The sequence below is a fragment of the Nerophis ophidion genome, linkage group LG14 (assembly GCF_033978795.1).
Source record: "Nerophis ophidion isolate RoL-2023_Sa linkage group LG14, RoL_Noph_v1.0, whole genome shotgun sequence".
NCBI lineage: Eukaryota > Metazoa > Chordata > Actinopteri > Syngnathiformes > Syngnathidae > Nerophis > Nerophis ophidion.
In genome coordinates, this window is record NC_084624.1 from 48197604 (window position 1) to 48221925 (window position 24322).

A 24322-nucleotide genomic window follows, 5' to 3' on the forward strand; every position below is an offset into this window, starting at 1 on the left:
TAGACTGTATCAAAAACCAATATCAATCTCTAAAGGATATCACCACATGGGCTCAGGAACACTTCAGAAAACCACTGTCACTAAATACAGTTCGTCGCTACATCTGTAAGTGCAAGTTAAAGCTCTACTATGCAAAGCGAAAGCCATTTATCAACAACATCCAGAAACGCCGCCGGCTTCTCTGGGCCAGAGATCATCTTAGATGGACTGATGCAAAGTGGAAAAGTGTTCTGTGGTCTGACGAGTCCACATTTCAAATTGTTTTTGGAAATATTTGACATGGTGTCATCCGGACCAAAGGGGAAGCGAACCATCCAGACTGTTATCGACGCAAAGTGTAAAAGCCAGCATGTGTGATGGTATGGGGGTGCATTAGTGCCCAAGGCATGGGTAACTTACACATCTGTGAAGGCACCATTAATGCTGAAAGGTACATACAGCTTTTGGAACAACATATGCTGCCATTCAATCGCCGTCTTTCTCATGGACGCCCCTGCTTATTTCAGCAAGACAATGCCAAGCCACATTCAGCACGTGTTACAACAGCGTGGCTTCGTAAAAAAAGAGTGCGGGTACTTTCCTGGCCCGCCTGCAGTCCAGACCTGTCTCCCATGGAAAATGTGTGGCGCATTATGAAGCATAAAATAGGACAGCGGAGACCCCGGACTGTTGAAGGACTGAAGCTCTACATAAAACAAGAATGGGAAAGAATTCCACTTTCAAAGCTTCAACAATTAGTTTCCTCAGTTCCCAAACGTTTATTGAGTGTTGTTAAAAGAAAAGTTGATGTAACACAGTGGTGAACATGCCCTTTCCCAACTACTTTGGCACGTGCTGCAGCCATGAAATTCTATGATTATTATTATTTGCAAAAAAAAAAAAAGTTTATGAGTTAGAACATCAAATATGTTGTCTTTGTAGCATATTCAACTGAATATGGGTTGAAAATGATTGTATTCTGTTTATATTTACATCTAACACATTTTCCCGACTCATGTGGAAACAGGGTTTGCAGATTACCATGGTAACTAGTAGGGTTGTACTGTATAGTACTGCGATACTAATGAATCATATTCGGTACCATACCGCCTCTAAAAAGTACCAGTCCACCACACCCCAAGATTTTCGGTTAAAATAAAGGCAAAAATGCATTTTTTTCTGGTCCCCTCTATTTAGATAGATAGATAGCTAGATAGTACTTTATTGATTCCTTCAGGAAAATTTAAATTATTTAGAAGAGTATTGAAAAGTATCAAAATAATATTGGTATCAGGACAACACTAGTCACTAAAATATCATGCAAAAGCGAAAGATTCCAACTATTGAAATACGTTGTATAGTTCAAGACTTATGGTCATTTGAAACATGACTGCATATCATAATGGTACTTATATTTTTCATCTTAAAGATCTAAAAATAATATTTGGGAATGCACGGCGGGCCAGATTGAAAAGCTTAACGGGCCGCATGTGCCCCCGGGCCTTAATTTGCCCAGGTCTGTTCTGGAGGAAGGTTCTGTGGTCAGATGAAACAAAAATGGAGCCGTTTGGCCACAATACCCAGCAATATGTTTGGACAAGAAAGATAAGGGCCTTTAATCCCAGGAACACCATGCCTACCGTCAAGCATGGTGGTGATGAATTCATAAAAGAAGTAAATGTCATGAATGTTTTTTGTGAGCAACAAGTATGTGCTCCAATCACAAAGAAATAAGAGTTGTAGAAATGATTGGAAAGTCAAGACAGCCATGAGATCATAGACTTTTGACCAGGACTGTACATTTCACCACAGAAGACGTGTATGCCCCCCCCCCACACACACACACACACACACACACACACACACACACCTCAGTCGCCTCCGCCGCCACGCCAGCTCCTTCCGCGTCATCCCCGCCTCATGTATGTTGCCTAAGAAGCGTGAACAGCTTGCATGTTTGCTACTGTAAAGTTCGGACCGCACTTGTAAGTGACAGTTTTTGGTCCAGATGGCCAGACACAATGACACCTCACAACTCCGAGTGTGCAGGGACGTCAGCGCGGAGAGAAGTCGTCTTTCTCAACACAACAATTTGACAAAAATACTGTCCGGTGTTTGATTCTTTTCATCAGATTACTGTGTTTTCCGGACCATAGGGCGCACCGGATGATGAGGAGCATTAAAGGACTCATGTTATGATTATTTTATACGTTTAAAAGACTTCCTTGTGGTCTACATAACATGTAATGCTGGTTGTTTGCTCAAAATTCCCCGTTGTAGTGGTGTAGCGTGCAAGGACGGGGGTGGAAGAAGTGTCAAAAGATGGCGCTAACTGTTTTAAGGACATTCGGACTTTACTTCAATCAATAACGGAGCAGCGTCTTCTCATCCGTGGCTCACTAGTACAACAACAACGCCCGAAATGTGTCCCGTTTTTGGGGTGAATAATCTAAACTCACAACACCGGTATGTTTTAGTGCTTTCATGGTGAGTTTACTGACAGATATAAGAACTTTACACTAATTTATATTAGAAATGTATGTTTTAGTGTTTTAGGTATGTATGGAGGGGGGAGTGGCCTGCGGACCTGCAGCGAAGCGGGGTGTGCCAGGATCGGCTTTGATATCAGCGATTGGTGCATAGTCGGCCCACCTGGGCCTGCTTATCTAATCACCTGTCGCTCTGTTAAAGGGCAGCAGCCCGGGAGGAGAGGAGAGTTGGAGTTGGAGCACGAGAGAGAGCGAGGCACCCACTAAAGGAAATTGCTGAAGAGCACAAGAAAAACTTGATTGTTAAATAAAACAGTGTCTAACAACCCTGAAAAGGAGCGGTGATGGCTGTACTTGGTGGTCCGGCCATGTTGGGCGCCAAATTGTGAAGGTATCACACCGCTGGGTTCTTCGGACCACTAAGTACAGACATCACCGCTCCATTTTTGGTCACTGCATGACTACAAGCTAATACATGCTAACATGCTATTTAGCCTAGCTGTATGTACATATTGCATCGTTTGAAGTTATATTTAACATAATTTAATGTCCCCTGTGTATTCAATTTATATTTGCATGACACATCATCTGTATGTAATATTGGCCGCATAGTTGATAGTTCTTTGTGTGCCATGTTGTTCCAGACCACAGCAAACGTTACCTAGTTTGAAAAGATGTTCATAAATCCATTAGAAGAAGACAGTTTCCTTTAACTTGGACACACACACATCCATACCTCTGGCCATTCCAAGTCACTCATCTCCAGGAGTTATCTCACCCTCTGAGAAGTTGTATTAATGTTTTCCAATGTTGTAAAAATGTGTAGAATAAATATTACATTTCAACATTTCTAGCAGCGGAAATATGCTTCAGCCTGAGACACAGTCATTTTGATAGTAGGCTAATATAGACACTTATATCATGTGTTGTCTTCATTATAACACTTATACAAGACTTTTAAAGTCATTTTGATAGTAGGCTAATATAGACACTTACATCATGTGTTGTCTTCATTATAACACTTATATAAGTCTTTTAAAGTCATTTTGATAGTAGGCTAATATAGACACTTACATCATGTGTTGTCTTCATTATAACACTTATACAAGACTTTTAAAGTCACTTTGATAGTAGGCTAATATAGACACTTACATCATGTGTTGTCTTCATTATAACACTTATACAAGACTTTTAAAGTCATTTTGATAGTAGGCTAATATAGACACTTACATCATGTGTTGTCTTCATTATAACACTTATATAAGACTTTTAAAGTCATTTTGATAGTAGGCTAATATAGACACATCATGTGTTGTCTTCATTAACACTTATACAAGACTTTTAAAGTCATTTTGATAGTAGGCTAATATAGACACTTACATCATGTGTTGTCTTCATTATAACACTTATATAAGACTTTTAAAGTCATTTTGATAGTAGGCTAATATAGACACTTACATCATGTGTTGTCTTCATTAACACTTATACAAGTCTTTTAAAGTCATTTTGATAGTAGGCTAATATAGACACTTACATCATGTGTTGTCTTCATTATAACACTTATACAAGACTTTTAAAGTCACTTTGATAGTAGGCTAATATAGACACTTACATCATGTGTTGTCTTCATTATAACACTTATACAAGACTTTTAAAGTCATTTTGATAGTAGGCTAATATAGACACTTACATCATGTGTTGTCTTCATTATAACACTTATACAAGACTTTTAAAGTCATTTTGATAGTAGGCTAATATAGACACTTACACCATGTGTTGTCTTCATTATAACACTTATACAAGACTTTTAAAGTCATTTTGATAGTAGGCTAATATAGACACTTACATCATGTGTTGTCTTCATTATAACACCTGTAAAGACTTTTAAAGTCATTTTGACAATAGTAATACTGTTATTGGGCATGTGACTTACCACATTTTACTGAAAGCCTGTCCTCTTCAGATTCTAATTTAAGGCAACATTGTAATTCCCTTGCAGGAAAAACAAACAAGTGTTGCTTCATAAATATAAACAAACAGCTGGAGAACAGATGTTTTAATAGTCCATTTCTTTCAAGCACGAAAACGCTTCACAATCAATTTGAAATATATGAATTATTTATCATCTTCAGATAGTACTTGGTCCTCTGTTTGTGGCATGGATCTGATGCTACGCCGGGAAGATGGTGGGAACCACATAAAACGAGTCTAACCTCAATAAAATATTTTATTGGAACACATCTCAATGGGGATGAGGAGAGTGTGTTATGTTTGAGTCGTAAATATTACAAATACATATAAATAGAAAATATATGTCTGAATATGGTTGTCCTGATACCAATATTTTGGTACCAAAATGTATTTTGATAATTTTCTAAATAAACGGGACCACAAACAACGTCGTTATTGTAACAAACAATGTTAGTGTAGATGAAACATATGTTTATTATTGTCATTTAGTCCTTCAATAAAATGTTGAACATACTAGACAACTTGTCTTTTAGTAGTAAGTAAACAAACAAAAACTCCTAATTAGTCTGCACTAACATATTGTCTCATTTATACACCTATTATTTTATACACATTATGAGGAACAAACTGTAACAAAATTGATTATTAATCTACTTGTTCATTTACTGTTAATATCTGCTTATTTTCTGTTTTAACATGTTCTATCTACACTTCTGTTCAAATGTAATAATCACTTATTCTTCTCTTCTTGGATACCACACATTAGTTTTGGATGATACCACACATTTAGGTATCGATCCGATACCAAATAGTTGCAGTATCATACAATAAAATAAAACAATAATAAAATGGTTAGAAAATACTGATGTAAAGGGTAGGTGTCACCCTGTTTTCTTTTTTAACATGTTCTATCTACACTTATGTTAAAATGTAATAATCACTTATTTTACTCTTCTTGGATACCACACATTAGTTTTGGATGATACCACACATTTAGGTATCGATGCGATACCAAGTAGTTAGAGGATTATATATATTGGTCATATTCAAAGTCCTCATGTGTCCAGGGACGTATGTACATAATATGAATTTAAAAAAAGGAAAAACAGATTTTGTGTTGATAAAAGCCTTGATTCTTATCCAGGATGTCTCTGTACAATGCTGCATTCATCTTTCCCTCGATCCTGACTCGTCTACCGGTTATTTCCGCTGAAAACTATCCCCACACCATGATGCTGCCACCACCACGCTTCACTGTAGGGATGGTATCGTCCTGGTGAATAGCCGTGCCTGCTTTCCTCCAAACATTCACGCCAAAAGACTTCCATCTTTGTCTCGTCAGATCGGGGGATTTAGTTTCTCACGGTCTGAGAGTCTTTCATAGTAGTATCGGCTTGACACGCTCTTGTACTTGGTATCATTACAGTGGATGCCAGGTGTCGATCCACCCACGGCGTTTGTTTACATTCAGGAGTGCTCGTTCGCTGAACCTGACTTTGTCGCCAGGGAGGCCATGATGAGTGATTTAGAAGTAGCTAAGGATGGATGTTAGCCGCTAGCTAACTAGCCATGTCTTAAAGCAGTGTTATAACTTCCTTTATATTTACTTTTTACACCAAAATGCGTCCATTCTCCCTTTTCTGTCGACACACTGTGTCTGCTTGTAGGTACTCAGTGTGTGTGTGCTGCCTAACATGCTCCTATGCCTGTAAAACCAGCAATGTCATGCCCCTAAAAAATTGATTATAGTACAGTTTCTGATTCCTTAGCACCATGGTACCACACCAGTACTATACAACCCTAGTACACATGCTATTATGTGTGTTAGTACCGTCCTTGTGTGTTGTTGTCAACATATTGTGTTCATTTTGAAAGAGGTGCCAAGCTGTCTGTTTGCAGTTTGACAGATTTAGTCGAATATGTTTTCTGGGAAGCATGTCTGCCATTAGTGAGTATCTTTATGCAGACCTGTCACTTTACTACGCTGAGTGTGAACAGAGGAGCTGAATTAATGCGCCTTTTCCGCCTCCCAGACGACTCAGACGGCAATCAGGACAACAAAACAAGCCGCTTACCTTTACACGCGCTGCCCTTGACTTCGAACCCCGGCTGACAAGAGCATCCTCCGATGGGAACCAGCCACTCTCCGTCGGCGCCGCAGTACATCTTAGGCTCCTCCCTCTCCTCCGATTGGTCCACGCAGGACCCCCTGACCTCCACCAGGGAGGAGGTGTCGGCCCCCGTCAGCGTGTCCGGGAAGGTTGCCAGGTTCCGGATGGTCAGCGGGCAGGTTTTGTAGAAGACCCGAACAGACACCAAGGCGATACAGGCGCCCACGTCCTGGAAGGCCAGGTAGAAGCCCTTCCTGTTGGTCACCTTCACGTCACGCACCTCCGTGTTCAGTTTCATGATGCGGTCGCCCACGTCCACCTGGGCAAAAGGGGTCAGGTTTTTATTGTTTTGGAGACATTGATGTGTGTTTTGGTCTCAGCCCTTAGACTTGAAACATGGCTCTGAGTGTGTAACCAAAGTCACCTCAAGCCGTCTTAAAAGGGACTTGGTATGCAAAACTAACTTTTCCTACCAATTGATAGCTGTTGTGGTGGATTTGGGATCTGCATAAGTCCAGAAAATTGGTGGCATGGCGGAGATGTTTATAAAACAATCTTGCCTTCTTTCACACTTCCTCCAAAAGTACGCCATTGTAGTCCAAGGTTGAAGTCAATATTTTTCTCTATCCTCCTGTTGAGGGGCAGACTGGCTCGTACATTCACATGCATCTTCCGCTGTTGCCATTTCTATACTGTTATTATCATCATTATATCATACTATTATTCTCTCAATTTTATGTTTTATTAACTTAATGAAATATGTATATTAGATAGATATATGTATATTAAGAATTTTTACACATATTTGATCATATGTACCGGACTATCGGCACAAATATGCCGCTGCCTCTTCCGCCTTCAGGTCTGCCTGCCTACTATCAATTGTTTTGGAGACATTGATGTGTGTTTTGGTCTCATCCCTTGACCTGATACATGTCTCTAAATGTGTAACCAAAGTCACGTCTTAAAGGGGACCTGGTATGCAAGACCAACGTTTCCTACCAATTGGTACATGTTTTGGGATCTGCATAAGTCCCGAAAATTGGTGGAATGGCGGAGATATTTATAAAATAGTCCTGCCTTCTTTCACACTTCATCCAAACTTGCCCAACTGGTGACGTTTTTCCCCAATTGTGACGACCATATATGGTAAAACCGTATCCATAAAACTTTGCGCGAGTCCGCCATTGTAGTCCAAGGTTGAAGTCAATATTTTTCTCTATCCTCCTGTTGAGGGGCAGACTGGCTCGTACGTTCACATGAATCTTCCGCTGTTGCCATTTCTATACTGTTATTATTATTATCATCATATTTTACTGTTATTCTCTCAATTTTATGATTTATTAACTTATTAGTACAATATATATATTAGATATACATATTATATATACATATATATATTGGAATTTTTAAACATATTTGATCATATGTACCGGACTATCGGCACAAATATACTGCTGCCTCTTCCGCCTTCAGGTCTGCCTGCCTACTATCAATTGTTTTGGAGACATTGAAGTGTGTTTTGGTCTCATCCCTTGACTTGATACATGTCTCTGAATGTGTAACCAAAGTCACGTCAAGACGTATTAAGAGGGACCTGGTATGCAAAACCAACTTTTCCTACCAATTGGTACCTATTTTGGGATCTGCATAAGTACCAAAAATTGGTGGAATGGCGGAGATATTTACAAAATAATCTTGCCTTCCTTCATATTCCCTCTAAACCAGCAGTTTGGAATTTGCCCAAATGGTGACGTATTTCCCAAGTGCGACGACCATATATGGTAAAACCGTGTCCCTAAACCTTTGCGCGAGTCCGTCGTTGTAGTCCGACGTTGAAGTCAATATTATTTTTCTCCATCCTCCTGTTGAGGGGCAGACTGGCTCGTACATGCACATGCATCCTTCGCTGTTGCCATTTCTAATCCAAAGTAGTAGTAGTTGTAACTTATTTAGGTCAGTAGACTCGCTATGATTCGTTTCTTGTTTTTATTTTTCATGGCATCACAATAATGGCAGCCTTTTAGCGGGAGGAGCGGCCACCTGTGGGCGTGGCTTATATTAACTTTACCCGGAAGCAGTTTTACGGGTCTGTAAAAACACCGTAGAAAAGGTACCACCAATGGCATCTGAATCAAGTGTTATGAAGTATTGGTGTTAAACTAAACATATTTAGAGGATGGAGTATAAGCGCTACAGAAATTGATGATGCATTTTTACATCATCCATGTTGGTCTGGAAAACTGCGCTAGGGTTAACTTTTTATAAGCCCCGCCCCCAAGCGCCCGCCCCTCCCGTTAAAAGATAAAGAAGCGAAACCGGGAAAAAAAGGTAACAGAATCATAAAAAAAGAGACACAAAAACAATAAAAGTGTACAAAAATATGAATAACATGCACCAAAAATCTGGTATTTTTTCAATGTTTTGTATTTATTTGTTGCCAAAACTTCTTTCGATGCCAATATTCACATTTTTGTACACTTTTATAGTTTTTGTGATTGTTTTTCACGATTGCGCCTTTATTTTTTGTTATTTTACAATATCAAAACTTGTTTTAGTGGGAGGGGCCTGCACCTGTGGGCGGGGCTTATAACAAGTTTACCCGGGAGCAGTTTTACTGGACTTTAAAAAACATCATATAAGAAAAAGAAAAAAAAGAGGACCGATGGCTTCTAAATCAAGTGTTATGCGATATATTCGTGTTACTACTAAAGGTAAAATTGTTATAAGCCCCGCCCACAGGTGCGTGCTAAAACACTGACATTATTTTCATAAAAGTAAAAAAAAATGAAGTGATCATAAAAACGTTGGAAAGACACAAAAACAATAAAAGTGGACAAAAATATGAATAACATGCACCAAATATATTGTAGTTTTTCAATGTTTTGTATTTATTTGTTGCCAAAACTTGTTTCGATGCCAATATTCATATTTTTGTACACTTGTATTGTTTGTGGGTTTATTTATCACGATTTAGCCTTCTTTTTTTTGTTTACGATATCAAAATGCGTTTTAACAGGAAAAACATTTCATAATTGAAAAAAAAAAAAGAAGTCATCATAAAAACGTTTGAAACAACACAAAAAAATAAAAGTGTACACAAATATGAATAAGATGCACCAAAAATATTGTATTTTTTCAATGTTTTGTATTTATTTGTTGCCAAAACTTGTTTTGGTGCCAATATTCATATTGTTGTACCCTTTTATTGTTTTTGTGTTTCTTTTTCACTATTTCGCCTAATTTTTTTGTTTATTCATGATATCAAAACATGTTTTATCAGGAGGGACATTATTTTCATAACGTAAAAAAAAAGAAGTGATCATAAAAATGTTGGAAAGGCAAAAACAATAAAAGTGTAAAAAATATAGAATTTTTTTTCAAAGTTTTGTATTTATTTGTTGCTAAAACTTGTTTTGATGCCAATATTTACATTTTTCATATTCATATTCGTATTTTTGTTCACGATTTCGCCGTATTTATTTTTGTTCACGATATCAAAATGCGTTTTAGCAGGAAAAACATTTCATAATTAAAAAAAAAAAAGAAGTCATCATAAAAACGTTTCAAACAACACAAAAGAATAAAAGTGTACACAAATATGAATAACATGCACCAAAAATATTGTATTTTTTCAATGTTTTGTATTTATTTGTTGCCAAAACTTGTTTTGGTGCCAATATTCATATTGTTGTACACTTTTATTGTTTTTGTGTTTCTTTTTCACTTTTTCGCCTTACTTTTTTGTTTATTTTTGATATCAAAACAGGAGGGACATTATTTTCATAACGTAAAAAAAAAAAAGAAGTGATCATAAAAATGTTTGAAAGACACAAAAACAATAAAAGTGTAAAAATATAGTAATTTTTAAAAGTTTTGTATTTATTTGTTGCAAAAACTTGTTTTGATGCCAATATTCACATTTTTCATATTCATATTTGTATTTTTGTACACGATTTCGCCTTATTTTTTGTGTGTTTACGATATCAAAACGCGTTTTAGCGGGAGGGACATTATTTCCATGACATATAAAAACAAAAGAAGTGATCATAAAAAAGGTTTAAAAGACAAAAAAACAATAAAAGTGTACAAAAATATGAAGAACATGCACCAAAAATATTGTATTGTTTCAATGTTTTGTATTTATTTGTTGCCAAAACTTGTTTTGGTGCCAATATTCATATTGTTGTACCCTTTTATTGTTTTTGTGTTTCTTTTTCACTTTTTCGCCTTATTTTTTTGTTTATTCATGATATCAAAACATGTTTTGATATCAAAACAGGAGGGACATTATTTTCATAACGTAAAAAAAAAAAGAAGTGATCATAAAAATGTTTGAAAGACACAAAAAACAATAAGTGTAAAAAATGTAGTATTTTTCAAAGTTTTGTATTTATTTGTTGCGAAAACTTGTTTTGATGCCAATATTCACATTTTTCATATTCATATTCGTATTTTTGTACACGATTTCGCTGTATTTTTTTTGTGTGTTCACGATATCAAAATGCGTTTTAGCAGGAAAAACATTTTATAATTAAAAAAAAAAGAAGTCATCATAAAACACAAAAAAATAAAAGTGTACACAAATATGAATAACATGCACCAAAAATATTGTATTTTTTCAATGTTTTGTATTTATTTGTTGCCAAAACTTGTTTTGGTGCCAATATTCATATTTTTTACCCTTTTATTGTTTTTGTGTTTCTTTTTCACTTTTTCGCCTTACTTTTTTGTTTATTTATGATATCAAAACATGTTTTGATATCAAAACTTGAGGGACATTATTTTCATAACGTTAAAAAAAAGAAGTGATCAAAAAAGACACAAAAACAATAAAAGTGTAAAAAATATAGTATTTTTTCAAAGTTTTATATTTATTTGTTGCAAAAACTTGTTTTGATGCCAATATTCACATTTTTCATATTCATATTTGTATTTTTGTACATGATTTCGCCTTATTTTTTTTGTTTATGATATCAAAACGCGTTTTAGCGGAGGGACATTATTTCCATGACATATAAAAACAAAAGAAGTGATCATAAAAAAGGTTTGAAAGACACAAAAAACAATAAAAGTGTACAAAAATATGAATAACATGCACCAAAAATATTGTATTGTTTCAATGTTTTGTATTTATTTGTTCCCAAAACTTGTTTCGATGCCAATATTCACATTTTTGTACACTTTTAAAGTTTTTGCGATTCTTTTTCACGATTTCGCCTTTATTTTTTGTATTTTACGATAGGTTGATTGGCGACACTAAATTGGCCCTAGTGTGTGAATGTGAGTGTGAATGTTGTCTGTCTATCTGTGTTGGCCCTGCGATGAGGTGGCGACTTGTCCAGGGTGTACCCCGCCTTCCGCCCGATTGTAGCTGAGATAGGCGCCAGCGCCCCCCGCGACCCCGAAAGGGAATAAGCGGTAGAAAATGGATGGATATCAAACTTGTTTTAGTGGGAGGGGCCTGCACCTGTGGGCGGGGCTTATAACAAGTTTACCCGGGAGCAGTTTTACTGGACTTTAAAAAACACCATATAAGAAAAAGAAAAAAAAGAGGACCGATGGCTTCTAAATCGTTTTAGCGGGAGTGACATTATTTCCATGACATATAAAAACAAAAGAAGCGATCATAAAAAAGGTTTGAAAGACACAAAAAACAATAAAAGTGTACAAAAATATGAATAACATGCACCAAAAATATTGTAAATTTTAAATGTTTTGTATTGGTTTGTTGCCAAAACTTTTTTCTGTGCCAATGCGACTTTTCCTACAATTTATTTTTTTGGGCATACCAAACCAGTCTTCTGGCTCCAGAAGACCTCACACTTGGAAAACCGGCCATCCAAACAATTCTTGGTTGAAAAGTAACAAAAAGTCTATGGAAATGAGCTCTGGTGCAACCCTCAAAAAAACAGCAACAAAAACCAAACTCCACTGGCGGAGACAATTAGCAGAGCAGCAAACATTCTTGCATGCTCTCTCTGAGATAAAAGTGGAGTAGCAGAAATAAAAAGATTCCAACTAAGTGCCGCGGGAAGCTTCTCTGGGCGGTAAGAGCCAATGAAAAGGCGGCGTAGGCGTGAGGATGAAGAAGTCGCTGGTTACCTGAGTGAAGCTCTCGTCGGCGGCCACGGTGTCCACCTTAATGAAGCTGCTCTCTTTGATCCACTTCTCCCCGTCCTCGTTGGACTCATGGTAGTACAGATTGAACGTCTCCTGCCACACACACACAAAAAAGGAGTTTAAGGAAGAAAGAGAGGCCCATTTATCTCATCTTGCCTCTTTATATGATAATGAAGCCAGAGGAGCAGTATGGAGGATCTGAAACATCTCAGACAGATGTGCCAGAGTCTTAAGCACAAAGTCTTCAGATGTTTCAGGTCTTCTTCAACACTGGAGGCAGCTCAAACTTATTTTAATTTAACTAGCATCTTCTTTTTATTCTTGTATAATACGTTGGTGCCTTTGCACAAACAATCACTGTTTATCCATCCATACATCTTCTGTCGCTTATCTGAGGTGGTGTCACGGGGGCAGCAGCCTAAGCAGGGAAGCCCAGACTTCCCTCTCCCCAGCTTCTCCTGGGGGATCCCAAGGCATTCCCAGGTCAGCCAGGAGACATAGTCTTCCCAACGTGTCCTGGGTCTTCCCACTTGGACGTGCCCTAAACACCTCCCTAGGGAGGCGTTCGGGTGGCATCCTGACCAAACCACGTCATCTGGCTCCTCTCCATGTGGAGGAGCAGCAGCTTTACTTTGAGTTCCTCCCGGATGGCAGAGCTTCTCACCCTATCTCTAAGGGAGAGACCCTTTTGGAAACTCATTTGGGCCGCTTGTACCCGTGATCTTATCCTTTCGGTCATGACCCAAAGCTCATGACCATAGGTGAGGATGGGAACGTAGATCGACCGGTAAATTGAGAGCTTTGCCTACCGGCTCAGCTCCTTCTTCACCAACAAGGATTGATACAGCGTCCACATTACTGAAGACGCCGCATCGATCCGCCTGTCGATCTCACCATCCACTCATCCCTCTAGTGAACAAGACTCTGAGGTACTTGAATTCCTCCACTTGGGGCAGGGTCTCCTCCCCAACCCGGAGATGGCACTCCACCCTTTTCCGGGCAAGAACCATGGACTCGGACTTGGAGGTGCTGATTCTCATCCCACTCACTTCACACTCGGCTGTGACCCGATCCAGTGAGAGCTGAAGATCCTGGCCAGATGAAGCCATCAGGACCACATCATCTGCAAAAAGCAGAGACCTAATCCTGCAGCCACCAAACCTGATCCCCTCAACACCCTGACTGCACCTAGAAATTTTGTCCTTAAAAGTTATGAACAGAATCGGTGAAAAGTCCAACCCTCACTGGAAATGGGTCCGACTTACTGTCGGCAATGCGGACCAAGCTCTGACTCTGATCGTACTCTAATCAGACAGTCCGATACCCCATACTCTCTGAGCACTCCCCACAGGACTTCCCGAGGGACACGGTCCAATGCCTTCTCCAAGTCCACAAAGCACATGTAGACTGGTTGTCCTAATTCCCATGCATCTTCAAGAACCCTGCCCAGAGAATAGAGCTGGCCTACAGTTCCACAACCAGGACGAAAACCACGATGTTCGTTCTGAATCCAAAGTTCGACTATCCGGCGTAGCCTCCTCTCCAGTATAGACCTTACCGGGGAGGCTGAGGAGTGTGATCCCACAATAGTTGGAACACACCCTCCGGTTCTCCTTCTTAAAGAGTGCAACCACCACTCTGGTCTGTTTAGTTCTTAAAAAATATATAGTGTTAGATTTAGATAAGATTAGATAGTACTTTATTTATTCCTTCAGGAAAATTTAAATTTTCAGCACAATCCCATTCAAGATCAGACAAACATTACAGGGAGACAGAACAGGATCGCTGACGGGTCTGCCGGCTTCCAGCGCCCCTTACAAAAAAGGTGAGATACAGGTAAACAAGTGGGGGGATGGGAGAAGAAAATAGAAGGTTAAAATAAAATAAAAAAATCGGTCTAAGCCTGGGCCCTGGAGAGGGGGTCCAGACTGAGGCCAAGGGAAAAAAACAACAACTCATAGCCATAGTACACATCCCTCTCACATGTGTGTAAGAGGGAAACATCAAAGAAGACAAAGGACATCAAAGACATGAAAGCAGCCACTTCTACACGCAGCTATGAATAACAACTAAAAGAAACATATCCACTGTGGTGGCCTCTGCGGTGTTCCACGCCATCGTCCCCTGGGGTGGAAGGAGCATGGCCAGAGACAGGAGCAGACCCAACAAAGCAACCAAGACAGCCGACTCCACTCTCGGCCGCCAAACAACTCTCGGCCAGTGTTAAGTCCGCATGGATGAGCGAGGATACGTCGCTAACATTGAAAGATTAGCGTCAATACCAATGACCCATTGAATCCTAAACAAAACTGCAGCGCCACTTGAGCACTTTGTCCAGTTTACATGTAAAGCGCTTTGAGTCACTAGAGAAAAGCGCTATATAAACATAATTCACTTCACTTCACATCTGCTGTGACAACTTGAAACACAGGAGCCTCCACCAGGGGGCAGTGTAGCCAACCCAGATGTAAAACCTATTTCGCACAATCAGCCCTTTCAAAGGAATGGAACGACCTCCCAACAAACGTGAAAAGTCTATCAGATTACCTTTCAGTCACAGTTGAACTTAGAAAGCGGCTTCGGAGTAATCAAAGCTGCTCACACGGTCAATAAGGTGGTCACTAAGTTCAACATGTCAACTTCACCTGTATTATATTCATGCATGAGAAAATGTTGCTGTAAGCTGTGACTTTTAAAATCATGGTTGTTTTTACAATTGATTGTCAAAGTCTTATGATGTTATGTATTTGTCAGCACGCGGGTTCGAACCCGCTTTTCCCTGGCAGCTGGGTCTGACACACCCCTGCTCGCGTCACGTCCACATGCCGGCAAGGCTGTGGGCGATCAGTAATCCGCACACCTGGGACTGATGAGGGCGAGCGTTTTAAGGACCAGTGGACCGTAGGATCCTTACTGGAACTCAGTTCTCTATTTTGTACCGTAAGCCGACAAGAATAAGCTCTCTTTTTTCTCTCCGTATCCCTCCATGTCTGACGTCCTTGTTGTCCTCCCACAGTGCTTTACAATGTTTCACCCGGTTGTGATCTCCTGTTGTTCCCCCTCTGGATTCTGACTGCTTCCCTCGATCCTCGACCCCTGCTCGGACACGGACTACGCTCCCACTCTCCTACACTCGACTGCTTGCCTGCCCAACGACCGCCTTCCTGCTTTGTCCTTCCTCTCGCTCTACACAACACTCGGTAACACACTACAGCTAACCATACACATGGCCTCAAACACACACACTCTTGGGTTTTGTTACACATACCATTCTATAGTTATTAGTTAGCATTGTTATTATATATACATATTAATTCATATAACATTACTGCCCCTTTGTGTCTGTGCCGTCAACCCCCCCGGTCAAACATGACAGTATTTGTATGTGGCCCTTTAGTTGGAAAATATTTGGACACACCTGGTCAACTCTGGGAATTATAATGATTAAAATCATGTGGTTTTTACAAGTGATGACAGATGTAAACAAGAGCACGTGTTGTCCACTTTTGATGTAAAGGAGAGGTGTGGTTGCAATGTCCTACCTTGCAGGTGCCAGTCACCCCGGGCAGGCTGTTGCAGTCCCTCAGCGTGAACTTGACCTCCACGTAGACGCGCTGCGCCCCAGATCTGGGGATCCAGTCCGTCCTCAGCCAATTGTTCTGACTGGGCTCCAGGACGTTACACACCTGGTAGGTTCTGATGGGCACGTTCTTCTCGTCCATGATGCTCACCTCCTCCCACTGCCGAGGAAACACAAGTGTGCTGACGTCAGAATCGATTAGGTGGAACTTTATTGATGTTTCGGGCGTGCGCCCTCAGGGAAATTAAGGTTGCAACCGCAGCTTTCACTAAACTTTGAAATGCGCTTGTTGAGAAAAAGAAAAGAAAAAGGGACAATAAAATGTCATGTCCATCGACACTTTTTGATGTTATCGTTTGCTTTCATTAACTTCTTCTGACACTTGCAGGACTGTTAGAACTACAATCGTCGTTGCTATGACAACTTGCACAACAAGAAAGGTGATCTACATCTGAATTACACTCATTGCAGTCCAAACATATTTTAGTACCAGAACCTAAATGTATTTTGATACTTTTCTTAATAAACGGGACCACAAAAAAAAGGCCTTTTTGTCTTTATTTGAACAAACAATGTTAGTGTAGATGAAACATATGTTTATTATTGTTATTTAGTCCTTCAATAAAATGTTGAACATACTAGACAACTTGTCTTTTAGTAGTAAGTAAACAAACAAAGACTCCTAATTAGTCTGCACTAACATATTGTGTCATTTATACTCCTATTATTTATACACATTACGAGGGACAAACTGTAAAAAGGGATTATTAATAATATTTATTTATATCCGTTTATTTTCTCTTTTAACATATTCTATCTACACTTCTGTTAAAATGTAATAATCACTTATTCTTCTCTTCTTTGATGCGTTACACTAGTTCTGGATGATACCACACATTTAGGTATCGGCCCGATACAAAGTAGTTACAGGATGATACATTGGTCATATTCAAAGTCATCATGTGTCCAGGGACGTATTTACTGACTTTATGAACATAATATGATTTTTTTTTTAAAGGAAAAAAGATTTTGTGATAAAAAATATCGATGTAATCATAGTAGTATCGGCTAAATACGCTCTTGCACTTGGTATCATTACAGTGGATGTCAGGTGGCATTTGTTTACATTCAGGAGTGTAATCTTGCTGTTAGCGTTGAGCTATTGTATCCTCCTACGGTGTGTATTGAAGCCTGTTTAGCCATTCCTTGTCCTCCAGTGATAATGATACTTGTAAGAACCTTACTTTGTCGCCTTGCGTCCATTCTCCCTTTTCTGTCTACACACTGTGTCGGCTTGTAAGTACTCTGTGTGTGTGCGCTGCCTAACATTATTCTTCTCTTCTTTGATACTTTACATTAGTTTTGGATGATACCACACATTTAGGTATCGGCCCGATACCAAGTAGTTACAGGATGATACATTGGTCATATTCAAAGTCATCATGTGTCCAGGGACGTATTTACTGACTTTATAAAAATAATATGATTTTTTTTAAAAGGAAAAAAGATTTTGTGATAAAAAATATCAATGTAATCATAGTAGTATCGGCTAGATACGCTCTTGTACTTGGTATCATTACAGTGGATGTCAGGTGGCATTTGTTTACATTCAGGAGTGTTAGCTTGCTGTTAGCTATTTTATCCTCCTACGGAGTGTAGTGAAGCCTGTTTAGCTATTCCTCGTCCTCCAGTGATAATGCTACTTGTAAGAACCTTACTTTGTCGCCATGCGTCCATTCTCCCTTTTCTGTCTACACACTGTGTATGCTAGTAAGTACTTTGAGTGTGTGCGCTGCCTAACATTAATCTTCTCTTCTTTGATACTTTACATTAGTTTTGGATGATACCACACATTTAGGTATTGGTCCGATACCAAGTAGTTACAGGATCATACATTGGTGATTTTCAAAGTCCTCATGTGTCCAGGGACGTATTTACTGACTTTATAAACATATGATTTTTAAAAAAAGGAAAAAAGATTTTGTGATGATAAAAAAATATCGATATAATCATAGTAGTATCGACTAGATACGTTCTTGTACTTGGTATCATTACAGTGGATGTCAGGTGGCATTTGTTTACATTCAGGAGTGTTAGCTTGCTGTTAGTTATTTTATCCTCCTACGGTGTGTAGTGAAGCCTGTTTAGCTATTCCTCGTCCTCCAGTGATAATGCTACTTGTAAGGACCTTTGTCGCCATGCATCCATTCTCCCTTTTCTGTCTACACACTGTGTCTGCTTGTAAGTACTCTGTGTGTGTGCGCTACCCAACATTAGTCTTCTCTTCTTTGATACTTTACATTAGTTTTGGATGATACCACACATTTAGGTATCGGCCCGATACCAGGTAGTTACAGGATCATACATTGGTCATATTCAAAGTCCTCCTGTGTCCAATACCATCCTACAGTGAAGCGTGGTGGTGGCAGCATCATGCTGTGGGGTTGCTTCTCAGCGGAAAGAACTGGGAGACTAGTCGGGATCGAGGGAAAGGTGAATGCAGCAATGTACAGAGACATCCTGGTTGAAAACCTTTATCCAGAGCACTCTTGAACCCAGATTTGGGTGACGGTTCATCTTTCAACAGGACAACAACCCAAATCTGAAAATGGCTCGTGCCAACGCTTCCCATCACACCCGATGGAGTCTGAGAGATGCTGCAGAGAGGAATGGTAGAAAGTGCCCGAAGATAGGTGTGCCAAGCTTGTGGCATCGTATTCAAAAAAGACTTGAGGGTGTAAATGCTGCCAAAAGGTGCATCAACAAAGTGTTGACCCAAGGAATACTTAAGTACATATATACAAGTTGTAGAAAGTATAGCTGGGGGTATTGTGTGTAGAATTTTGAGGACAGCAACAAATGCATTCCATTTTGGAATAAGGCTGTAACAAAACAAAATGTGGAATAAGTGAAGTGTTGTGAATACTTTTTGGAAGCACTGAATTATGTACTGTGTGTTTAGCTTGTGTGCTACTGTGTGCTTAGCTGTTGTGGAGCTGCTTACCATCTGAAATAAAACAAGAAAAGACAAACTTTGTGTGCGTAATAGAGAACATTTACATGGTAATTAGCAGTTAACTAATGTTGGTACCTGGTGGGGACATTCCAAGTGAAGACCCCCCCTCTTTATTTGAAGACTAAAAAGTGAAACTAGCAATGTTATTAATAACCACTTTTTCTATGTTGTCCAAAAAGCGAGCGCTGCCAAGTCGAGACACTTTGAAAGGACGCTGCCAGCGGGGAAAGGAAACCCGGGAGGAAGAACCAAAAAAAAAACAAGCAAATGTCTTTAAAAATAAACCTTGCGAGCATGAAATTGTCTTTTGTTGTTCAATTTCATACGCCAGCCTCTCCAACGCTAAATCAATTTGAGGAAGAAAAAAAAATCAAAGCCAGCTGGGAAATAAATAATCATTTCAATAAAATATGTGACCCCAAGTTGACTTGATACAAAAAAGCCCGGACCAGACAGAATGTGGCTAGAAAAGAAAACCTGCACACATTCCACATGCTGCAGCGCTGTAGTTGTATTTTTTATTTATTTGTAGTCACATTTCCATGCAGGTGTCATTGTGCCAGTACAACAACATTTATACATATAATAAGCCAAAGTGTTTGCACGGGGAGGGAAAAACTGTTGGAATTGTGCCATTTGTTATCATAACATTGGTAATAAAAGTTAAAAATAGCGTCATATTTTGTGCGATTTCGTCTGGGGACTATAATATATTATGACTCGAATTTGTTTACAAGTAATAAAAAAAAAAAAAAAAACATATTTTGAATGTGTGGCGGTAATAAAAAAAATTAGGTGGCGTCTAAAAAAGAAACTGGAAATATTCCACATGCTGCAGCGATATAGCTGTATTTTTTATTTATTTATTTGTAGTCACATTTCCATGCAAGTGTCATTGTGCCCGAACAACTACATTTATACATATAATAAGCCAAAGTGTTTGTACGGGGAGGTAAAAACTGTTGGAATTGTGCCATTTGTTATCATAAGATTGGTAATAAAAGTTAAAAACAGCGTCATATTTTGTGCGATTTCATCTGGGGACTACAGTATATTATGACAATTTTTTTTTCAAGTAATAAAAAAAACAACAACCTTATTTTGAATGTGTGGCGGTAATAAAAAAAATTAGGTCGCGTCTAAAAAAAACCTGCACACATTCCACATGCTGCAGCGGTATAACTGTATTTTTTATTTTTTTATTTGTAGTCACATTTCCATGCAGGTGTCATTGTGCCAGTACAACAACATTTATACATATAATAAGCCAAAGTGTTTGCACGGGGAGGTAAAACCTGTTGGAATTGTGCCATTTCTTATCATAAGATTGGTAATAAAAGTTAAAAATAGCGTCATATTTTGTGCGATTTCGTCTGGGGACAACAATATATTATGACTTGTATTTGTTTACAAGTAATAAAAAAAAACAACAACCTTATTTTGAATATGTGGCGGTAATGAAAAAAAATTAGGTGGCGTCTAAAAAAGAACCTGCACACATTCCACATGCTGCAGCGGTATAACAGTATTGTTTTATTTATTTGTAGTCACATTTCCATGCAGGTGTCATTGTGCCAGTACAACAACATTTATACATATAATAACCCAAAGTGTTTGCACGGGAGGTAAAACCTGTTGGAATTGTGCCATTTGTTATCATAACATTGGTAATAAAAGTTAAAAATAGCGTCAGATTTTGTGCGATTTCTTCTGGGGACTACGATATATTATATGACTTGAATTTATTTAAGTAAAAAAAAAAGCCCTTATTTTGAAGGTGTGGCGGTAATGAAAAAAAATGCTGTGGCTTCTAAAAAAAGAACCTGTACACAGTCCACATGCTGCAGCGGTATAGTTGTATTTTTTATTTATTTGTAGTCACATTTCCATGCAGGTGTCATTGTGCCAGTACAACAACATTTATACATATAATAGGCCAAAGTGTTTGCACAGGGAGGTAAAAAGTGTTGGAATTGTGCCATTTGTTATCATAAGATTGGTAATAAAAGTTAAAAATAGCGTCATATTTTGTGCGATTTCGTCTGGGGACTATAATATATTATGACTTGAATTTGTTTTCAAGTAATAAAAGAAACCAACAACCTTATTTTGAATGTGTTGCGGTAATAAAAAAAAATTGGTTGCGTCTAAAAAAGAACCTGCACACATTCCACATGCTGCAGCGGTACAGCTGTATTTTTTATTTATTTGTACTCACATTTCCATGCAGGTGTCATTGTGCCAGTACAACAACATTTATACATATAATAAGCCAAAGTGTTTGCACAGGAAGCAAAACCTGTTGGAATTGTGCCATTTGTTAGCATAACATTGGTAATAAAAGTTAAAAATAGCGTCATATTTTGTGTGATTTCGTCTGGGGACTACAATATATTATGACAAATTTGTTTTCAAGTAATAAAAAAACCAACAACCTTATTTTGAATGTGTGGCGGTGATAAAAAAAAAATAGGTGGCATCTAAAAAAGAACCTGCACACATTCCACATGCTGCAGTGGTATAGCTGTATTGTTTTGTTTATTTGTCGTCACATTTCCATGCAGGTGTCATTGTGCCAGTACAACTACATTTATACATATAATAAGCCAAAGCGTTTGCACAGGAGGTAAAAACAGTTGGAATTGTGCCATTTGTTAGCATAACATTGGTAATAGAAGTTAAAAATAGCGTCAGATTTTGTGCGATTTCGTTTGGGGACTACAATATATTGACACATTTGTTTTCAAGTAATAAAAAAAAACAACCGTATTTCGAATGTGTGGCGGTAATAAAAAAAAATGCTGTGGCGTGTAAAAAAGAACCTGCACACATTCCACATGCTGCACGTCGCCTCCTGCTGGCATCACTATTCTGCAGCGGTATCTGAGTAGTTGCCACTCCACTATTTCCCCATGCGAGTGAATCCTGCAGCATCCATCTCCATGCAGGCCGACACGTGACTTGTCCCTAGACCCCCAAATGACGTCCCAGGCCCCCGACAACAGAAGTTCAAATGTTCTTATGTTCAGGCCCTTTTTTGTCAAACAAAACCCTGTTTTTTTTTAACAAAAACTGTTATTATTTCCAATTAAGAACGTTCAAAGTGAAATATTTTGATGTGAAATAGTTCAACAGTTCATAACATTGATTTTGGTTCTGCAATGTTTTTTTGAGCAATGCAAGTTTAAAAAAAAAACAAAAAAAATAACACATGCCAAAAATGTCTCAGGCATAAAAGTGTTTAAAGTAAGTCATTATTTTCTTTTCTTCAACACTTATCTAATACTTGATCAACTTCAGAACTATTTGTTAAATTAAATCTTAATCTTATGTTTGTTTGCCATTTTGTCAAATAAAACCCTGCTTTTTACGGCAAAGACACACTATTATAATGATAGATCTCTATCATTAAAGTGTTTAAAGTAAGTCATATTAAAAAAAAAAAAGGCAGTGAAGTTGTCATGTTGTGTAAATGTTAAATAAAAAGAGAATACAATGATTTGCAAATCCTTTTCAACTTTTATTCAATTGAATAGACTGCAAAGACAACGTATTAAAATGTTCAAACTGGTAAACTTTGTTAGTTTTTGCAAATATTAGCTCATTTGGAATTTGATGCCTGCAACGTGTTCTAAAAAAGCTGGCACAAGTGACAAAAAAGAGTGAGAAAGTTGAGGGATGCTCGTCAAACACGTATTTGGAACATCCCACAGGTGAACAGGCTAATCGGGAACAGGTGGGTGCCATGATTGGCTATAAAAGCAGCTTCCATGAAATGCTCACTCATTCACAAACGAGGACGGAGCGAGGGTCACCACTTTGTCAACAAATTCCTGAGCAAATTGTTTAAGCAAGCAGCTATTGCAAGGAATCTAAGCATTTCATCATCTACGCTACATAACCTGGACTAATCACTCCACTTAAGCGGCAAGGCTGAAAACCAACATTGAATGCCTGTGACCTTGGATCCCACAATCAGCACTGCATCAAAAAGCGACATCAGTGTGTAAAGGATATCACCACATGGGACACTTGAGAAAAGCACTGTCAGTAACTGCAGTTGGTCGCTACATCTGTAAGTGCAGGTTAAAACTCTACTATGCAAAGCCAAAGCCATTTATCAACAACACCCAGAAACGATTTTCTGGGCCTGGAGCTCATCTAAAATAAATGAATGCAAAGTGGAAAACTGTTCTGAGGTCTGACGAGTACACATTTCTATTTGTTTTTTGGAAACTGGACCCAAGAGGAAAAGAACCATCCGGACTGTTCCAGGGTGAAAGTGTAAAAGGCAGCATGTGTGATGGTATGGGGGTGTATTAGTGGCCAAGGCATGGGTAACTTACACATCTGTGAAGGCACCATTGATGCTGAAAGGTACATAAAGCTATTGGAGCAACATATGTTGCCATCCACGCAACAATAGCATGGACGCCCCTGCTTATTTCAGCAAGACAATGCCAAGGGGGGTGGCATGTGTGCATTGAACCCTGATCAATATGTCATCAGGGCTGATTATGTCCGTTAGCTAATCATGGCTCACGGCACACATCCATTAGTGAATTGATGATTAGGGAAGTGTGTGTGTGTGTGTGTGTGTGTGTACTCGACAAAATGACAGTTTGATTCTTCAATATCAGCCGACATATTTATTGGACTCACGATCAGGGCGCAGGCCCGGCTTGTTAGCGTGTAGGTCAGTGGCGTCTCCCTGGAGCCTTTGAGCAAGGCACCGCAGGGTTTATTTGTCACGTCAAACTTTTCTTGCACGACTCGCCGCTCTATTTCTTCATGTCGAGTCGTTTTTGCAGCGGCTCAACTAAACTGTGGTGGGTTTTATAGGTTCATTTTCACTTTCACTTTCAGTACAATGTGATGCTTCACATATTTGCACTTGTTTCATCACAGCAGGTCCGAAAAGGAGTAAGAAGAAGCAGAGCTCATTTAATTCTACCCTTTTTCATACCATAGCAGTTTTATCCCATGTCTTTGTTTTCTGTAACAGAACAGTGGATAAATCAATAATATACCATAGTAAGAAAAGTAATATTAA

At 38.7% G+C, this 24322-nt stretch overlaps 1 protein-coding gene across 1 annotated transcript in view; it reads right to left on the reverse strand.

Annotated features, from left to right (window-relative positions):
- LOC133568775 (ephrin type-A receptor 4-like) overlaps positions 1 to 24322 on the reverse strand; it is a 95108-nt gene that overhangs the window by 66369 nt on the left and 4417 nt on the right. Inside the window, exons 3-5 of the mRNA XM_061920910.1 lie at positions 16216 to 16413; positions 12656 to 12766; positions 6515 to 6869 (exon numbers count right to left, since the gene is read on the reverse strand). Coding sequence (XP_061776894.1) covers positions 6515 to 6869; positions 12656 to 12766; positions 16216 to 16413 — 664 coding nt within the window. The remainder of the gene's footprint in view (positions 1 to 6514; positions 6870 to 12655; positions 12767 to 16215; positions 16414 to 24322) is intronic.